The sequence below is a fragment of the Terrapene carolina genome, unplaced genomic scaffold (assembly GCF_002925995.2).
Source record: "Terrapene carolina triunguis isolate 2854851 unplaced genomic scaffold, T_m_triunguis-2.0 Scaffold131, whole genome shotgun sequence".
Taxonomy (NCBI): domain Eukaryota; kingdom Metazoa; phylum Chordata; order Testudines; family Emydidae; genus Terrapene; species Terrapene triunguis.
The window spans coordinates 22,858,520-22,877,150 of record NW_020664482.1 but is presented as its reverse complement, the minus strand read 5'-3'; the positions used below and the strand labels follow the sequence as shown (position 1 = coordinate 22,877,150).

Sequence of the window (18,631 nt, the reverse complement as noted above, 5' to 3'; positions counted from 1 at the left end):
GACTGTCTTTTTCTTCTGTTTGTACAGTGCCTAGCACAATGGGATCCAGGTCCATGACTGGGGCTGCTAGGTGTACAGTAGTAAAAATTAATAATAGTGGACAAAACTCTTGTTTCTCTGCCAGGTACAATATATCAAGTATCTACCCAAAATAAGGGCATTACAGTGATTGGTATTCCCTGTCTGTGTTTAGCATGACTGTTCTTTTCTGTTCCAGAGGCAGTGCTATATGGCTTACTGGTATCTATGTCATTCTTGTTTGTGTGTTCATCGTTGTATGTATTATATTTTACTTGGTTGTTGTCAGTGAACTATGTTGCAATGATCATTGCAGGATATTGCACTCCATAACTGGGTGGCTCTGCTGTGTTTTTCTTCTAACCACGTTACTACTGTACTTTTATGAACTATCCAGTCATATTGTATTGCTGCACTCCGCCTATTCGTTTTATTGTACTGTGTGGCTATATGGTATTTTAGTACACCCTGTTTTAATACTATGACGTGTTGTGCTGTTGTATTCTATTGCATTGTTCTGTCCTGTTGTGTTCTCCTGCATCTCGCGGTGCTATTGTATAGAATTACGCTGCCCTGCTGTACTGTGCCTCGCAGTTTTAGAAATAACCCCAAACTGCTCGCTGTGCTGCTGTGACCCCTTCTCAACCCACTCCGCACTGCTGCTTATTGGTCATGCACTTTAGCCACAGCCCCTGAGACTGTCTTCAGCCCGGCCACTGCGGAGTCCCATTCAGCGTCAACCACCTTGATTGCCGCTGTCAGACCGCGCCCCTTTGGGCAGGCTGATCTGCATAGCCTCGCCCAGGAGGACTGCTTATATCCAATGGGAAGCCCTGCCTGCCTGTGGGGGCGGGGTCCCGGGGTGGAACTTCGCTTCTCGTGGGTCCCTCCAGGGCAGGAGGGAGGGTGGGTGCGGGCCAGCTGGCCAGTCTGTGGGGCTGTGTGGGGCAGAGCAGAACAGCCCTGACTTGTTCAGGAGCCCGCACCAGGATCGCTGCGGCTGGGAAGCAGGTAAAACGGGACATGTTTGCCTGGCACCTGATGCCTTTTGGTACTTGCCTGTCTCATGGGTAGGGCAGTTAATTGCCCATTGATCATCTCTCTGTGTGTGAGCTGCCTCGTCTTGTCTGTACTTCCCACCCAGCCTGCCGGGGCGTCTGAAGTTACTCTGCATCTCTAGATGCTAAACAGCCAGTGAATGCCCGATCCGTAGCGGCTGGAATCGGTATGTGGCGCCCCAATCGGTGTGTCTGCCGGGACTCCGTGTGTCCATCCCGGTCCGTGGGTTGCTTCCACTCTGGCTGGGTCTCTCTCTCCGGCGTGAGGCGGTCTCGGGCTGGTTCAGGCTGCAGAGTCGCTGTGCTGTGTACATGCCTGGGCATAGCCCAGCGGGCTGGAGCATCCCTCGCACGTTCCCGTTCGTGTTTCAGGGGAGGGAGGGGCTCCAGTGGGCGAGCCTCTCTCTGTCTCAGCTAGACATGATCCTTGTAGGGAGGAAAGAAGCGGGCTGCCAGGAAGGATCGGTCTTTTTTATTAGCTTTTCCTTGTAAGTTTCCGCGCTCAGAGTCTAGGTGATGATTGTCCGGTACCAAGCTGCAAAGCAGGGCCTCCGTTTCTTCCCGGGAGCGAGGGGGTAACGGATCTGCACTAGCCGTGCAAAGGGTCCGGAGAGGAAGGAAACTGGTACTGACACGTGGTTCGCTGGGCAAGTCAGGGCTTGCAGGTACAATCTTCAGCCTCCCACTCCCCGCAGATGGGGTTTCATCAGATCGCTTTACAGACGGTCCAGATATTTTGATCCCTGCAAACGCAGACTTTGGAATAAGCCGTGGAATACTTTGCCTGCATGCCAAAGAGTCACTGGTAGGTGACACCACTGTAGTCTGGAAGGGCGCGCTGCAAGTTCCGACACTTTAATTTAAGCGATTGCGGGGGTGGCATGCCTGATTATAAAACACAGCAGACACCAAAGTGTTTAGAGCGCTGAGCTGTAGATTTCAAGGCTGAGATTGCAGCCAACGATAAATATGAGTGAAGATTACAAATGAATAATCTTATTGGTTATTTATTATAAACTATGCGATTGAGTTTAGTATTAGCACCAGCAAATATTAATGAGTACAAGCAACTTTTTCCATTATTGTAATACTTTATATTAAAGTTTAATAAATAATGAGCTAGCAGTTGATATAGTAGTTGATAATGATTTCTTTAGTTCTTAAAAATGCATTTCCTGAGCCCTGTGTGTATAATATTTATGGTATCTGTGGGTGTGCGCTTCATCTGTAAATATTTTAAATACTTCTGTCTAGCAACTGACTAAGCATTTTTATGTACATTTGGAGTAATTCTTAGTAAGTACAGATTAGAAATGGTTTTATTTGTAAAATTAATTATAAATGAGGCAGTAATTTTTTCCTGTGAGTTGAGTATGAGTGACAAGGTCAGTGGTATTATGTGTTAGACATTAAAGAGGACAAAAGCAAAAAGGAGTAACAGGGGGTACAAACAATTGTTACAATAATCAAGAAACTGGCCAGTTAATAATGGATAGGTCAAGGGGGAAAACAGACAAAAAAGAGGCCAAAATTTTCAAAAGATACCAGTGATTTGGGGAAGTCAGCTTGAGACACTCTAAAAAGGCCTGGTTTTTAGAAGATGGATGCTCAGATTGGTCATCCAAAAATTTGAGGCACTGAAAAATACTCAAACAACCCCCAACACAGACTAGTCACATTTGGAAATCTTGACCCCAGTGTATAATTATGTATATAAAACATATATATATTGTATATCAAAATTATACATATTATGGCCATGATCCTGCAAACACTTATGCACAAGCTAAACTGTATGTACGTGAGCAGTCCCATTGATTTCAAGGTCTCAATTGTATCTCTTTCCTTCCTATATTGTTTGTCATCTTAAGTCTTGATCCTGCATTGTGATTTGCTAACATGGCTCTCTGCACTCCTGGGGAATCCCACTGAATTAAACAGAACTTCACATAGGTGCGGAGTTCTGTATTAATCAGATCCCGACTTATGATTGGGGCTTCAGATTATAAATTCTTTTGGGGATGATATAGGTCTTCCTATGTGTTTGAATGGCATTTCGCATGCTGTGAGCACTACAGGAATCCAAGTAATAATAATACAGTAACTCCTGCATTGGGTATTATTACAGTATTTTAAAGTCTTATTTTATTTGCTGTTAGAACAAATTGAAAGAAACAAACAGAAGTCTAAAATGAACATTACGACAAGAGTGGGAACATAAAATTGTCATAATATCAGAGAGGTTTAAAATCAGCACAGTGCGCACTCCCCTTTTGATATTGGGGAGTTTTCTTCTAAAAACAAACAGAAAACAAGCTAAGAGTTTTGAAGTAGGACACATTACACACTTATTAGACTTTTTGTGACTTGGAGAAAGTCTACAAGTTCACTGAAAAACATGTTTATTTCCAAACCAGGCTAAAAGATTCAGCCACTTTTTACTTATGACGAGCAATACCTTATTCTGCAAGTAACCCTGTTAAAATCAGTGGGACTGTTTACAAAATAAGGTACTACTTGATATGAGTAAAGATAGAAGAATCTGGCTCAGAGAGTCCTATATATTAAGCACAATATAAATGCTTGCAGAACAAAATGAATATTATTGAGTGAATGGGGAACAGAAGATATTGGCACTAAAGGCAGGGACTTGACTTAATATCAGGGGGAAATGCTAGACATGCAGGAATATTTTCCAGGTTAATATTTTGGGATTTAAAAAAAAACATTTTCTCCTGTTGCTTTTATTTAACATTGTCATTCTTTCTTTTTTAAAGCAACATATAAACCACATGATGGCATTTAATCTGGCTGACCTGTTTTCCACTGCCCAATTCTACCAGCTGCCAACTTCAGATATGCAGTAAGTATTTTATAGCAAATTTTCCCATTCTGGTATATTGCAAGTAGTGCTGTATGGTACCAGTAAAGACTAGGTAAATCTTCAATGATCCCTTAACTCTAATATGTTGACCTGATAATCCAGTAATGCTAAACCTGATGCCACTATCATGGTCCACTGAAATCCCTTTGCCACTTTGAAAATGTAGACAGAAGCCTTGGAATATCCATTTGGAACAGCAGGAGCCATCTCAAAAGATGGCAAGTGTTTATCAAACAAATATAAATTTTCTTCACTGTGTAAAGATTGTAGGTCAGACTAGGTTATAAACCAAAAAAACACACCCTGGATCTTCCTGAAAAGAATTTGAGTGTTGCTATCAGTTCCTGGATTTTTATTTCAATTCACTGCTTTGGATATTTATAAATCAAGCAGCTACTGGGGGGAAAAAAAACAGTTTTCAATTGAATATGAAGTCTGACCAATGTTCAAGGAAAGTGCAAGTTAGGTAGGGCCTAATCCAAACACTCCCATTGACTTCAATGGGCTTTTAATCAGGGCCTCAGTATGTAGTTGTAGATCTATGTACTACAAGGTGCCAGTCTAGCTTGTTAAGTTCTCTGTGAAATATCCTATTGTCTAGTTAAAAGGCTAGACTGTGAATGGTCCTTGCATGGGCACACAGTGGTGGAGTGCAAGAATGAAGCTTCCTCCCCCTTTTGCAGCTACCTAAGGGCCTCCTATACCAGCAGTCTCTGCAGTCCCTGTGCTCTGGGGAGTGTAGGGCCTTGTGCTTCCCCTGAGAAGCATGATGCTATAAGAGAACGGTCAGGATGAGGCACAGTCATGGGCCAGCCTCGCATCTGCACTGGCCTGCGGAGTATGGCTGGTGCGCCTGGGTGACAATCAGATTCATCCACTGTGGTCACCGAGCCATCCCTGAGAGGTTGTGTCTCCTGAGATACAATCTCGCTGATGCTGCCCTGCCTCACCCACTCAACAGGGCCCTGGCATAAATGCCACAGTCTAACCCAGTGGGATAAGAATGGTGGAACTGCAGAAAACTATGGTATTCTACATTAATGGTCCAAACCACTCCATCTTACAATAGTTCTAGTGCAGTATTTTGGGTGGGTATTACACATACAAGGGAGTGTTTAAATAGGGGAAAGCTGTTTTCACTGAGATTTTTAACAAATCATGAAATCATTTTGATTCAATAATTTAACAGGTTTTATACACCAAGTTCATAGATTCCCCTTAACACAGAACAATGACTGTAGATTGTTTCCCTATAAAATCAATGAGCAGGCTGATACCGTGAGATGTTTAGGTCCCTATCCGGAAAATGAGATTTTATTCTGGCAGTCACCTCGAGATTCTATACAGCTTCTGCAGAAGTGGGAGAATTTCTCATTTTAACCTAATCTGGACCAGATGTTTTAACCACTTACTAGAATCTCAAGGTGGCTTTTTATTCAGGGCGCTCATAAAGTCATAGAGTTTAAGACCACCAGATCATCTAGTCTGACCTCCTGCATATCACAGGCCATCAGCACCCCCAAACTAAATCCAGCATTCAGAACTAGACGCAAGTATCACAGCCCACAGGAGACTGGACTATTATGTGTCACAAGCAGAGACTAGGAGGAACTGAGGTGACCCACACCAGAAATTCAATAAAGCTTTCAATGGCCATGTATTGCTAAACTGGATGAGGACCAAGGAGCCATAGATACAAAGGTTAGAAAAGATTATGCAGGATAGAACTGTATTTGGGAGGCCTACTCCCTACATCATTCCTATTATTGTCTCACCTTGCCTATTCTTTTTTATTACTATTTATTGTTTGTATTAGGGTGGCACCTGGGGTCCCCCACCAAGATCAGGTCCCCATTGTTCTTAAGACACCCTAGTGAATGGTGCCTTTCCACTTCACTTGGGAATTTGCTCTTATTCCGTTTGTTTTTATTCATAGATATGGGCCCAAATCAAAGCCTCCGTTTCAAATTCCATATCTGGGTCCATATCTGAACGTTTTACCTCTACAATGGACAGACGCAAAACCATGGATCTAAACAGTGCTGAACTTGGGGCTTCAAACGCTGAGCTTATCCAAATTTCAGGGTGTTTGGAGTCAGCCTATTATGGAGACAAATTTCAGATAGGAACTTGGATTCAAATCTGTGATTGGTTTATATTTAGGAGGATGGTTCAGGCCCATTTCTATTTTTCCTAATGGAAATGGACCGTAACTAGACATTAATATTGAGCCTAAACATTTCCTCCTTTAGCTTCAGCCCATAGCTCCCTGACCACCATCTTCTGAGACTATGACAAACTCTCTTTATTTACTCTATAGTGTCAGTATCCTGGAAGCTATTTATGGACTGTGATCTCATCTCTCCTGCGATCTTTGCTTTACTGGGCTAGATAAATTTAGCACCCTTAATTTCTCGTTGTCGTATGGCTTTCTTTGCAGCTTATACGGCTCAGGGTATGTGAGTTGATAGTAATAACTAATATCTTGCTTTCTGAGCTTATCCAGTGGAGACACCACATCAGATGAGTCCTGATTGTTTGGATAGTGGGAAAAGCCTGCCCAATAGCCCACTTCCAAAGTGCAGTCTACTTTGCATAGGGCTCATGAGAGTGGGAGATCAGACCTGAGCGGGCTGACAAGGCATAACAAGGAACATTTACTGAGGGGCCCTTTTCATTTACAGTTTATAATGGTGGCATAGATAGAAATGGGTTATGACTGGGGGGGAAGAGAAGTGGAGAGTGCTCATATATCTACTGCTGTAACATCATCCTTTCCAGTATGTTACTAGGCCCTACTATGTGAATATTAGCCAGGCTGTCCTTTGACCTGTTCCTAATGAGGCCTGTGGCTGGGCTGACAAAAACTTGTGCTCCACCCATTTTTGAATTGTTTCAAGTTATAACAGTGGCTTCCTTTGAAAGCATCTTTCTCAAGCCCTTTCTACTCTTCTTTAATGTTTAGATTCCAATGAGTCGACCTCATGAGGCAGACACGGCGTTATTAATTCTTTTCCTGATTTGCTGCATGAAGTTATGAGAGAAGTGACATGAAGAGAGGCCCAGTGCTGTTTTTTGCTCTATTTCTTGTCCCCAAGGTAGGAATCCACTTGAAACAAATGAACCAAAACCTCTGCATAATGTGTTTTAATAGTTTCAGTTTGATTTCTGTTGAATTCTCTCTATGTGCTCTGCTCTCTGTAGTCTGCATAATTTGCATGGCCCAAATTCCAAATGAGTTCAGTGGGGGTTGAAATCAATAGAAGTTTTGCCATTGACTTCAGTGGGGCAAGGATTTCACCAAGGAATGCACGTCCGGGCTGCAAGTCTGTAGACTAGCCTTACCTAGTGCCTTTGACTAGTTTGGTTTAGTTTGCAGCTGAGGATTCACATCAGTTTTATGTCTTGTGCTAAGTTCTGGCCATGAATTCCATTCGTTGCGTTAAAATCTTGGGTGGCAGCATGGTGGCCAGTAATATAAAGTGTGGCTTTAGTTCTTTAGAGAACTGATAGTTATCCCTTGCTATGTTCTGTGCCCCATATTATATATCCCCAGATTCCTTCTGCCCCACTGACCCAAGACTGTGTAGTTAACTTATCTTCTCTTGCACTGTTTTCATGCCAAATCACGTGAACACGAGCTCCTCTGAGTGGAGGTATTCGTCAACTCTATACCAACTAAGGCTCTGGATTGAACATCTGCTTTGTGTGCTCCATCCAGTTTGGTACTCTCTGTGGACCTGGATACCACATTGGTGGTACTTTCCACTGCTCCATTTATGCAGATCTTTGTGATGCTTCTAAATTAGGAACAGTCCTACTGTTTAGCAGACCAGGATAACAAGTTATCTGGTCTGGACTATGTACTGACCTTCCATCAGGGAAGCTGCTGACCTGATCTTAAAAATCATCACTGATCAGAGTGTCCAACATGAGTTTGGAAATAATAACTGACCGCACCTCACTTCACTTGTAAATGCCACCAAATGGCACAAGGAATGGGCAGTTCAGCTGCATGACCTACTACTTAAGTCCCTCCTCTGTCTCTGCTTAGCCAGTTGCACCTCATACTGCCCTTTGGGAAGAAGGCATATGGCTTTGCTCTTGCGAAAATGAAGTTTTCCTGGTGCAACACAAGCGTCTATTAAAGTAGGGGTGAGCAACCTGCGGCCCATGGGCGGCACATGGCCCATCAGGGTAATCTGCTGGTGGGCTGCGAGACAGTTTGTTTACATTGACAGTCTGCAGGCACGGCCACCCGCAGCTCCCAGTGGCCCCCGTTTGCCGTTCCCGGCCAATGGGAGCCCACCACTGTACTAAAGCAAATGGGAATTTGGGGTGTGCAAGGAATGCAGGCAAATTTTCCTTCCAATGAGAAAGCTTTGCCCAGTAAAGGACACGCTTGGTTCAGCTCAGGAGTGTTCTGGGACTTGTAGTAACCCCAGTTGTTTCTCTAGGTCCGAGGTGCTGCTCCAAACCCAATGGAATGCCAGGAGAGTGAGTATCTGGACGAGCACAGGAAGTGCGTTCCTTGCAGGGAGTGTGGCCCAGGATGGGAGCTTTCCAAGGTAATTTGGCTGCTCTGGGATGAACCTGGATTGTTGGCACTGGTGGTGCTGGATGAATCCTCTGCTAGCCTTTAGTAGAAGGATAGTATTAGAGCTTTCTCTGATATGGATGTCCGTGCCTTTAAAAAGAACAGAGCTTTATTGGCAAGGGACGTTAGACTATTCCACTGATCATGCTAAGTGATGCAGGGATGGGGATAGGAGAATGGGAAGATGGAAGTACCAATAAGTAAGGAGAGGTTTCAAATTGGTGCAGCTTATTACGTAAACACCAAGGAGAGTCCATCATCTCCAGCTCCCAGGGGAAGTCAAAAATCCCTCTGGCGGATAACTCCAGTGTCCTGGTCAGAGCTATGCAATGTCTCATAGACTTTTAGGTCAGAAGGAACCATCGTGATCATTTAGTCTGACCTCCTGCACATTTCAGGTCACAGAACCTCGCCCACTCTTGAAATAGACCCCTAACCTGTCCTTGTGTGGGTCATTGGCAGCAGGTATCCACCTGGGACCTCTGGCTCTATAAATGAGCCTCTATGCCTAAGCTAAGAAACCTAGCTCTGTTCATCAAGACTATAGACTCATCAACCTCTATATGTGATCCACTCACCACTAGAAGAGGACAGAGCGCCATACTTCATGGGTGTGATTTACACATTCCATTGTGGTTAGTGAGTTTGCTATATATAGCCTTGCCTAGCTCAGGCTCATACTGTTTGATCCCAGCTGCCAGCAAACCCTCTCCTCCCCCCGAGGGCATAGCATTACACCAGCATCCCCCTGGCAGTAAAACAAGTTCTAGTGACTGAGGCAATGTGTGAGCTATTGCTGAATGCAGAATGGCTGCCCTATTTGTTTGCTGCTATCTGCTTCAGTGCAGTGCAAAGATGTGAGATGCCCAGAGTGTGAAAGGCAACTGAGAATTCTCTCACTGAAGAGAAGCCATCTGCCTCTAGAGAACAGAACAGCTTCTTCCCTTTGAGGTTGTGACGGGTTGATTCACAGAAACCCCCTTGGGAGCTGCCACCTGACGTACCAAGACTACCCCTGCTTCTGTTTTCCCTGCCAGCTCAGGACTCCAGCACCCTGTCTTGCTGAGCCAGACACTCCCGTCTGCTCCAACACAGACCCAGGGTCTGAATAACTTGCCCCAAAGCTGCAAGTTTACCTGAAAACAGCTCACAGACGTGTGCTTGTCTTTAGCACTCAGATGCCCAACTCCCAATGGGGTCTAAACCCAAATAAATCCGTTTTACCCTGTATAAAGCTTATACAGGGTAAACTCTTAAATTGTTCGCCCTCTATAACACTGATAGAGAGATATGCACAGTTGTTTGCTCCCCCAGGTATTAATACATACTCTGAGTTAATTACTAAGTAGAAAGTGATTTTATTAAATACAGAAAGTAGGATTTAAGTGGTTCCAAGTAGTAACAGACAGAACAAAGTAAGTCACCAAACAAAATAAAATAAAATGCGCAAATCTATCTAATCAAACCGAATACAGATAATCTCACCCTCAGAGATGCTTCAGTAAGCTTTTTCTCAGACTGGACACCTTCCAGGCCTGGGCACAATTCTTTCCCCTGGTACAGCTCTTGTTCCAGCTCAGGTGATAGCTAGGGGATTCTTCATGATGGCTCCTCCCCTCCTTTGTCCCTCTGGGTTTCCACCCCCCTCCACTGGAAAAGCACCAGGTTAAAGATGGATTCCAGGTCAGGTGACATGATCACATGTCACTGCAAGACTTCATTACCCACTTGCCAGCACACACATATACAGGAAGACTAACAGGTAAACACAGCCATCTGCAGACAATGATCCTGGTTAATGGGAGTCATCAAGATTCCAAACCACTATTAATGGCCCACACTTTGCATAATTACAACAGGCCCTCAGAGTTATATTTCATATTTCTAGTTTTAGATATAAGAGTGGTACATTTATACAAATAGGATGATCACACTCAGTAGATTATAAGCTTTGTAATGATACCTTACAAGAGACCTTTTGCATGAAGCATATTCCAGTTACATTATATTCACTTATTATCATATTTTTATAAAACTATTCTAGTTACATTATATTCACTTCTTATTATGTTTTTATAAAACCATATAGACTGCACAACATCACAGAGGTATCTTCAGATCTGATGCCATTTCTTTGTCTCAGTCATGGACCTGCGCTTGTCTCTTGCAGGAGTGTGGCTATGGTGAAGGAAGGGATGCGCAGTGCACTGCTTGCCCTCCCAGGCGGTTTAAGGACAGCTGGGGGTTCCATGGTTGCAAAACTTGTCTTTCCTGCCCCCTCATCAACCGTGTCCAGAAATCCAACTGCACTGCCACTTCCAATGCAGCCTGTGGGGAATGTCTGCCAGGGTGAGTACAGCTGGCAGCTGGAACACCAGCAGCAGACGCACGTGGGAGGGCATAGGGAGGTGCTGTTCAAAGAGATGATATATACAATTCCCTTATACCTTGTCCTGTTGTTAGAGCATTCTCCACTTACTCTTTGGCAGGTTTTACAGTAAAACCCGGATTGGCGGGCTGCAGGATCTGGAATGCATCCCCTGCACAAAGCAGACTCCTTCCTCTGAGCCTCAGTGTACGTAGCCAGCAGCACTCCAACCTGTTGTCTTTCACTGTGTAACATGTCATGTCACAGGGCATGTGGTGAGCCCTGCAGGATTAACAGGAGGTGGGAGGAGTGGTGGAGTGGAGCAGGCCAGTGATGCATGTAATTCAATATCACCTATCTCCGACAGTGGCCACTGTTACATGCTTCAAATAAAGGCATAAACCCCCATAGTGTAACTAAGGGCAGGTCTGCACTTAAAACACTGAATTGGCACAGCTGCATGGCTGTAGCGCAGGCCTGCACAACTCGTAAAGTGGCGAGGGCCATGTTACTCCAAAGAAAACAGCTGAGGGCCGAACCCCCCCAGCCCCGCTGAACCCCACCCTTCAGCGCCACCCAGCCCCTCCCAAAACAACCCCAACAACCCCTCACCCCAGCGCCACCTGCCCCGCGGAAACAAACCCTCCTTCCCCATGGCTGCCCCACCGAAACAGCGGTATTGAACCTCGGTAATATGTTATAGCGGGCCTCTAAGGTAGTATAATTAAGGTAAAAGAAAAATGTCTTTTTGCTAGAAGTAGAATAAGATCTTCCCCCCACTTTGTAATCAATTGCCCTGTTGAATGAATGAGGTGTGACTGAGGAAGGCATGGAAGGCAGGCACCTTCAGACAGCTGCAACCTTTGGAGAGGGGATGGGAGCCAGACCAGATCAGTAGAACAGGTCAGCCACTGACTCGCCGCTCATCTCCTCAGCCCCCCTCCCACGGCTCGCCTACTCACCCCTCACCACTGCCCGCCCACTTGCCTTCTCAGTCCTCCAACCCCCTGGCTCGCCTACTCAGCCCCCCTCCCTTGCCGCTGGCTCACCTGCCCGCCCGCCTCCTCAGCCTCCCAAACCCTGGACTTGCCTACTCACTGCCCGCCCGCTCGCCTCCTCAGCCCCCCCCCTCACCTGTCACTTGCCTACTCACCCCCTGCGGGCCACACGGTGAGCCCACGCGGGCCGCATGTTGTGCAGGCCTGCTGTAGCGCTTTAATGAGGACGCTCTACGCTGACGGGAGAGTTCTTTCCTGTCAGCTTCATTAATCCATCTCCGTGAGAGGCGGTAGCTGTGTAGGCGGGAGAAGCTCTCCCGCCAACATAGCGCTGTCTACACCGGTGCTTAGGTCGGTATAATTATGTCGCTTGGGGTGTGGATTTTTTACGCCCTTGACTGATGTAGTATACCAAAGTAATTCTGTAATGTAGACTTGCCCTAAGTGTGCAAAGGAAAATTCCCTCCTGACCCCCACTGCCGATCATCTTTTCCCTGAAACATGAAAATTGAGGCTTTTTGTTGTTTCTGTCCTCATGAGTGTCTTTGCAGAGGCTGTGCTTATTCATTTAAATGTCTAGTCCTTGTGTTGAAGTTTATTACGCTAGCTGTAGCAGAAGAATTCTGCCCCAGTGAGTTCTGACCAAGGAAGTACTGACATAATATATCTGGAGGGGAGGGGCAGGTGGGGCCAGCAGTGCCATGATATGTGGTCAGACACAGCAGCTCAGCCATTTTCTATCCTGTAATGTTTTGTTATTTCTGTTGTTAAAAATCAAGAAAAATTTAGGAGCCTAATTCCCACTGACAGTCACAGAAAGTTCATGGATTTAGATTCCTTAGAGCAACAGGAGGTGGGAGGAGTGGTGGAGTGGAGCAGGCCAGTGGTGTATGTAATTCAATATCCCCTATCTCTGACAGTGACCACCTAAGAGTGACTTAGGTGTCTAAGTCCATTAACTTTCTTTGACTGTCCGTGGGAATTAGGTGCCTAAGCCCCTTAGGCAGTGTTCCCTCTAATTTTTCCCACCCATGTGCGGAATGAATTTTGTTATGTGCGCCGCGCTGCCCCGGCTGCAGCTGGGTCCGGGCCGGGCCACCCTGGCCAGATTCAGGCCAGGGTAGGGGCACCCAGGCTGCTGCAGGTCCGGGCCGCGGCATAGTTGGGGCTGGGGGGCCGTCCCATCCATGGCAGGTTGGGGGCCAGGCTAGGTTGGGGCACCCCCCCCAGCAGCAGCAGGTCCCCGGGCAGGTTCCCTGAGCGCCTGTGCGGTGCTAAATAGGATGCTGCGTGGCCATGCAGCCGCGCAGCTTACAGGGAACTTAGCCCTTAGATGCTTTTAATTTCCACGTTTAGATCTCTTGTCCTAAGGGACATCTGTGTGTATGTGTTTAATATCCTTGTAACTGGTCATGTACTAATCACTCCAGGCTGGATCCGTGCTGCCCTGGTCCTGTCTGCTTTCTTCTCTGTAGCATCCTGCAGCACACCATGTGCTCTGACCTCTTTCTTTGGCTGGTATGTTTGCAGGCAGCTCCAGGACTACCCTGGTGAAGGTAGTGATCCCCACAGTACCTCCCCAGGACACCGCCCTCCTAGTGCTAACCAGCAGTGCGCTAGTCATCATTGTGTTGGTGCTGCTGGCACTCGCTATCATCTGCTGCAAGCGCTTCTGGAAGAGCCAGTGTCAGCAAGGTGAGTGAATGCAATGCAGCATCCCTCTGGTCCTCCTTCCCCTGCCCCTTCTTCCCTAGAAATAGCAGGGAAGAGGAGGAGGATGTAAGGGCTCAGATTCAAACAGAGTGCCAGATGGGGCCAGTGAGGTTGTCACTTTTGAGGTTAGTGCTTTCTCTTCTAGGGTTTTCCCAGGTTGGGTCAAGACTGAGGAGATTTTGGCAGTTGTGGAGGTGAGGGGGCCAGGACTGGAGCAGCAGAGGATGAAGCAATTAAGAGGATGAGGAAAACAGCAAGGAGGAGTAGGTTAGAGAGATACGGTTGAGGTGCATTGGCACAGTTGCATGGGGAACAGTGCACAGCACTAGCCCTCTCCATGCCAGGCAGTGAAGCCTGATTGCTCCTGAATTTTACAGTCACCAAATAAATAGCCATACTAGATGGCCTAGTGCATTCTGGGAAAACAAGCCAGGTCTTCGCTGGTATCAGTTGCTCTTTATCCTTTCAAGTGTTTCTGAGGACCCAGAGTTTCTCGGCCCAGAGGGTGATGTTCCGGGCCTCAGCCATGCCAAGCAGGTTTCCCTGTGAGGAACAGATGTCTAGTCCCTGCTGCTTGGGTGTGAAGAACCTGAGCCCTTGCTCCGGGCAAGCCGAAGGTAACTTCTCTCATTGGTCTGCTGCTTTAGCTTGGGTCTGGGGGGAAGGGCAGGCTGGGCTGTGACCCCCACACCCTAATGTCTGCTCAGTTTCCATTCCTCAGGCAGGAAGGAGCACCCCGTGGGGGGCGGGGCAGGGAGGTGTCAAAATCGCTGCTGCCGTGTGGTCAGACACTGGGATAATCGAGGTGGACAGAGCACAGTGCCACTAGGAAGCTTCCTCTGGGTGAAAGGTGGAAGCCTGGGGAGGATTCTGAACTCAGAAGACGTTGCACTGGCACTGGGAACATGTAGGTTCCACTCCTCCAGCTTCAGTGTCTTTCTCTCCTAGGGATGTGTGGGTTGGGGAGGAGAGAGTGCTTGGCTGTTGCAGTGGGGGTGACTCTGGAGGGCTGGTGATCGACCCCTGGAAGAGCGGGGAGCCTTGCTTTGCTCAGCAGTGCTCACTGCCACCTCGCGGACAAAAGGCACTGAGTAGCCCTGTCCTGTCTGTTCCTCTGTGGCTGGAGACAGGCAGTGGCAGTGCAGGGCCCCGTGGGAAATGGGGTTTTTAAGGAGTGGCTGACAGGAGGGAGCCCAATCCTCGGCAGGTGGAGAGGCTGGTGGAAGGGGAACCCACATACTTTTAAGCCATGGAGTTTCTGGTTCCAGGTCCCGTTGAACCGGTCCAGTTCATTTCGAATGGTGAAGCCATAGGCCTGCAGATCCCTGCTCTCCAGCCCAATTTGGAAGCGATTGCTGTCAGCCCCAATCCCAAATCCCAGCTGGCGAGGAGTGTCTTGGAGACCCAACCCCTGATAAGGAACTCAGGGTCCAGCGACTGTTCTGCAGGGGGCCCGTCATCCTCAGATGCCAGGCAGGGCACAGCTGGGTTCACAGAGGCCCTGACTCCCCTCTCATCATGTGCCTCAGAGATGCATCCTAAGTGGCCCCATGCCCCGGTGGAGTGCACGGAGCTAGACCTGCAGAAGTTTTCCACCCAGGCCGAGTTCATGGGCACCAAAAGCCAGGAGGATGCAGAGAAGCAGGCGGCTCAGAGGACCCGGAAACATACAGATGAGCTAACCCTTGAAGTTCCCCTGTTTGGTGCCTCTCTGATAACACAAAGTGAACTTGTTCTGGAGCCTGTCAGGGGATCATCCTCATCCTTCCAAATTCCCACTGCTGAAGGCAGGGAGCAGCCTGTAAGTTCTTCCCATCTCACCCTCCTCTGTATAATAACAGCTACTACGGGGCTCACACAGGGAGGGACGGGATAGCAAAGGGGCTGGGGGTACAAAACCTTTCACCTCTGAGCAGGTTCAGATCCAGCACTGGCTGGTAGTGACCATCCAAAAGTCATCACCATATGCTGTTCAGTGAGCTGTGTGGTGTGAGTTTGGGAAGGGACACAGCCCAGGTCCCACTGGCCAGGGTAGCACATAACTCTTCCACCATTAAACTAACTGATGTTGAGAGCCCAAGGAAAGCTGCCAGCTGTGGTGCTTTTTCGTTTGCAAGGAACTGGTCTAAGACCTACCAACTTGTCTAAGGGCCACCAAAGAGCTATCAGATGGTTGCAACTACCAACCTAGGCTGGGTTCAGATACTCAGCCTGGCAAAAGGGCAAAGGCCAAGCACGTCCTTAACTCAGCAGAATCTGTGCACTTCACCTGATCCCTGCAACACCCGTGAATCATCTTTGCATGTTTGCCAGTATGGAAAACTGATCTGGTGGTGAACAACTCTGCTTCCCAGGCCCCGGAGCCATCTGGTCTCCTCACCAGTTTGCGATGGATTAGCGATTAACATAAGTCTAAAAAATATCTAGCAGGTAATTAACTTACTAGCTTAGGTTCAAGTACTTGTTTATTGAGATGGTGGTTTGCTGGAAGAACTTAGAGCATCTTAATAGGGTTGCTGCCCTAACTGAGTGGCGATGTATGGATGGAATGGAAATATCCAGGCCATTACTCATACATGGCAGGTCCTGTGAGTGGAGCACTGACAAGATCCACATGTGATTGTTGCTCATTCTCTGATGAATCTCCCCAATCCTTGGGGGTCTTTGTCTTAGCAGGTGAATGATGTCCTGAGCCTTGTGTGTGAGATTAGCAGCGTCACACAAGGTGAGTGGCTGTCTGGGCAGCATTTTTCAGTCATGTCCTTGCTCCCCAAGGGTTCAGGTGGAGGCCTGACAGTTGACGTAGAGATCTGTGGCTGACCCTCTTTCACTGGGCCTGTGGCATTAATGTGGGGAATGGTCAAGCCATTCTGTGACACACCTTGGATTGTGGGAGGGGTGGGGGACAGGCACCTAGTTTACCTGTATTAACAGTGAGGATCATAGGCGCAGACTCCGTGAGTGCTCTGGGGCTGGAGCACCCATGGGGGAAAAAATGGTGGGAGCTGAGCACCTACTGGCAGCCCCCTATCAGTTCCCCCCTCCCATTCCCAGCGCCTCCCGCCCGCCGATGGGCCCTGCCATCAGCGCCTCCCTCCCTGCGCCTCCCACCCGCTGTGAACAGCTGTTTCGCCACATGCTGGGAGGGACGGGGAGGAGCGGGGAAGCGGTGTGCTTGGGGGAGGGGGCAGAACTGCATGGGAAGAGGTGGGGTGGGGGTGGAGCAGAGGCGAGAAGAGGCAGGGTGTGGCCTTGGGGGAAGGGGTGAGTGGGGGCTGGGCCTGGGGCAGAGCCGGAGGTTGAGCACCCCCTGGCAGTTGAAAAGTCGGTGCCTGTGGTGAGGATTAAGCTCCCCTGGAGCTGAGAGCCAGGTTCCATGTGGCTAAGCACTGAAAGGAAATGCATTAGTGCCCTGTGGCAAAAGTTCCCTCTGTGCTGAGGCCAGGCAGAAGATGATGTTGCAGCTGCTCATCAGATGGGTGGGGGCAGGGGCCGTGATATGGGCCTCACTGCCTTATTTGCAGGACACCCTTCCCTCATTGGTAGACAGACTCTCACCTCCCTTTTTTGCCATCCCCAGGTCTCCCCATAATACAGCTCCCCCACTCCTTGGTGCTGTTACTTGGCTTCCAGTTGGACCCTTGCTTGTCTGGTCTCAAGAATTTCAGCCACGTGGGGGTGGAGCTGGGGGTCCCATCCCATCTGGTGAGCAAGATGTCTGGATTCAAGCAGCTCGTCGCTCACCTTGCCTCCTCAGGAGACACAGTCACTGTTCCTGCCCTGGCCCGGGTCCTACAGCGACTCCAGCGCTTCGATGCCTTGCTCCTACTCTGCGATCATTTCATTCTGAGCCGGGCCCAGGGCTGCCAACACTAGGAGAAACACACGTCGCTGCCTCAGCACATAGAGGGAGCGGTAACTCCAAGCATAGTTTTGGCTGGGTGAACCTGGGTTGTGTGGAGATGGCCTTTGAATGTTGGGGGTAGAATCACAGTAGAATGATGAGTCTGTGAGTGCTCACTGAGTAAACTTCTCTCAACCACTGCTTGAGCCCTACCTCGTGCTGGTGATGGTTGGCAGATGCATGTGGTACCTCCAAACACCACCTTTCTTCATACGTGTTTATATTGATGCCCAGAGACCTCGTGGCCCTCTTGGTCACCATGCATGGTTACAGGGCCATTTGCCTCCATGGGCAGGTGTGGATTTATAATGGACCCTCGAAGCACACAGTGTTTCCTTGAATCACATCTCAGCTGTAATGATTGAACTCATTGTGTGAGGGGCTGGGTGGGGGGTATGAAAATATCCCCCAACTCTAAGAGGGAGCTCAGCGGGTCTGGACCCTCTGTGTTGGATTTATCCCCCTCAGCTGATTGTATCTTCCTCTTAGAGGCCTGATCATCATTTGTTCTTCCCCCCCACTTTTTAGAGGTGGGCCTTCTCCATTTGGCAGACGTATTTTGCTGGTTTTCTGCTCAGCTTTCTGCTGTGGCCGCCTTTTTGTTTACTTCTCCTTTTGTGCGCCGACGAGGGGACCTGTTCTTGGAGAAGGGTTGTTTAGCTGCCACTCCTTTCTTTTTTTTGCCGGGGAGGAGGGACTCATGCGCTGAATTTCTGTGTGCCATACCAGACTAGCGGTGTGTTTAATTGTATTTCCTGGCTGTGGAATGGTACACTTTTCATAAAGGGATATTTCGAATTGAGAGTCAGGATTTTTTTAAGCATGGTGGAATTTGCTCCAATGCAGATGGCAGGGTACTTGTTGCATTCCCCAGTCTTCTTCTAAGCACCTCTGCTCCCTTGCCCGAAGGGGCTTGCTAACGGGCTCCTCTGTGCTGATGTTTGGAGGACAGCACATATTCTGCTCTTCTGCACATCTGAAGTTTTAAGAACACGTGACCCAAACAAAACCCTTGTGGGAATCTGGATGTGTAACCAGTGATGAGCTGCCAAAATCTTAACAACCGGTTCCCTCCTCACCCCACAAGGGGG

At 48.0% G+C, this 18,631-nt stretch overlaps 1 protein-coding gene across 2 annotated transcripts; it reads left to right on the top strand.

Moving 5' to 3' along the window:
* The first annotated feature begins 948 nt into the window (after positions 1-948).
* Positions 949-18,387, top strand: EDA2R (ectodysplasin A2 receptor). 2 transcript variants are annotated; one of them, XM_024197329.3, is made up of 11 exons: positions 949-1,029; positions 3,854-3,939; positions 6,926-7,058; positions 8,418-8,528; positions 10,728-10,906; positions 11,047-11,132; positions 13,454-13,618; positions 14,107-14,253; positions 14,905-15,437; positions 16,313-16,361; positions 17,217-18,387. In XM_024197329.3, exons 3-11 carry the CDS (start codon positions 7,011-7,013, stop codon positions 17,510-17,512), a joined length of 1,614 nt encoding a protein of 537 aa, XP_024053097.1. In that variant the 5' UTR covers positions 949-1,029; positions 3,854-3,939; positions 6,926-7,010; the 3' UTR covers positions 17,513-18,387. The 2 variants fall into 2 exon arrangements, with proteins under 2 accessions (XP_024053097.1, XP_024053096.1); XM_024197328.3 differs by having other exon boundaries at positions 16,310-16,361.
* The last annotated feature ends 244 nt before the right edge of the window (positions 18,388-18,631 follow it).

Coding starts and splice junctions, on each gene's coding strand:
- EDA2R (XM_024197328.3), top strand. CDS start 7,011: ATGAAGAGAGGCCCAGTGCTGTTTTTTGCTCTATTTCTTGTCCCCAAG. Junction 10,907..11,046: donor TGTGGGGAATGTCTGCCAGG/GTGAGTACAGCT, acceptor ACTCTTTGGCAG/GTTTTACAGTAAAACCCGGA. Junction 13,619..14,106: donor GAAGAGCCAGTGTCAGCAAG/GTGAGTGAATGC, acceptor TATCCTTTCAAG/TGTTTCTGAGGACCCAGAGT.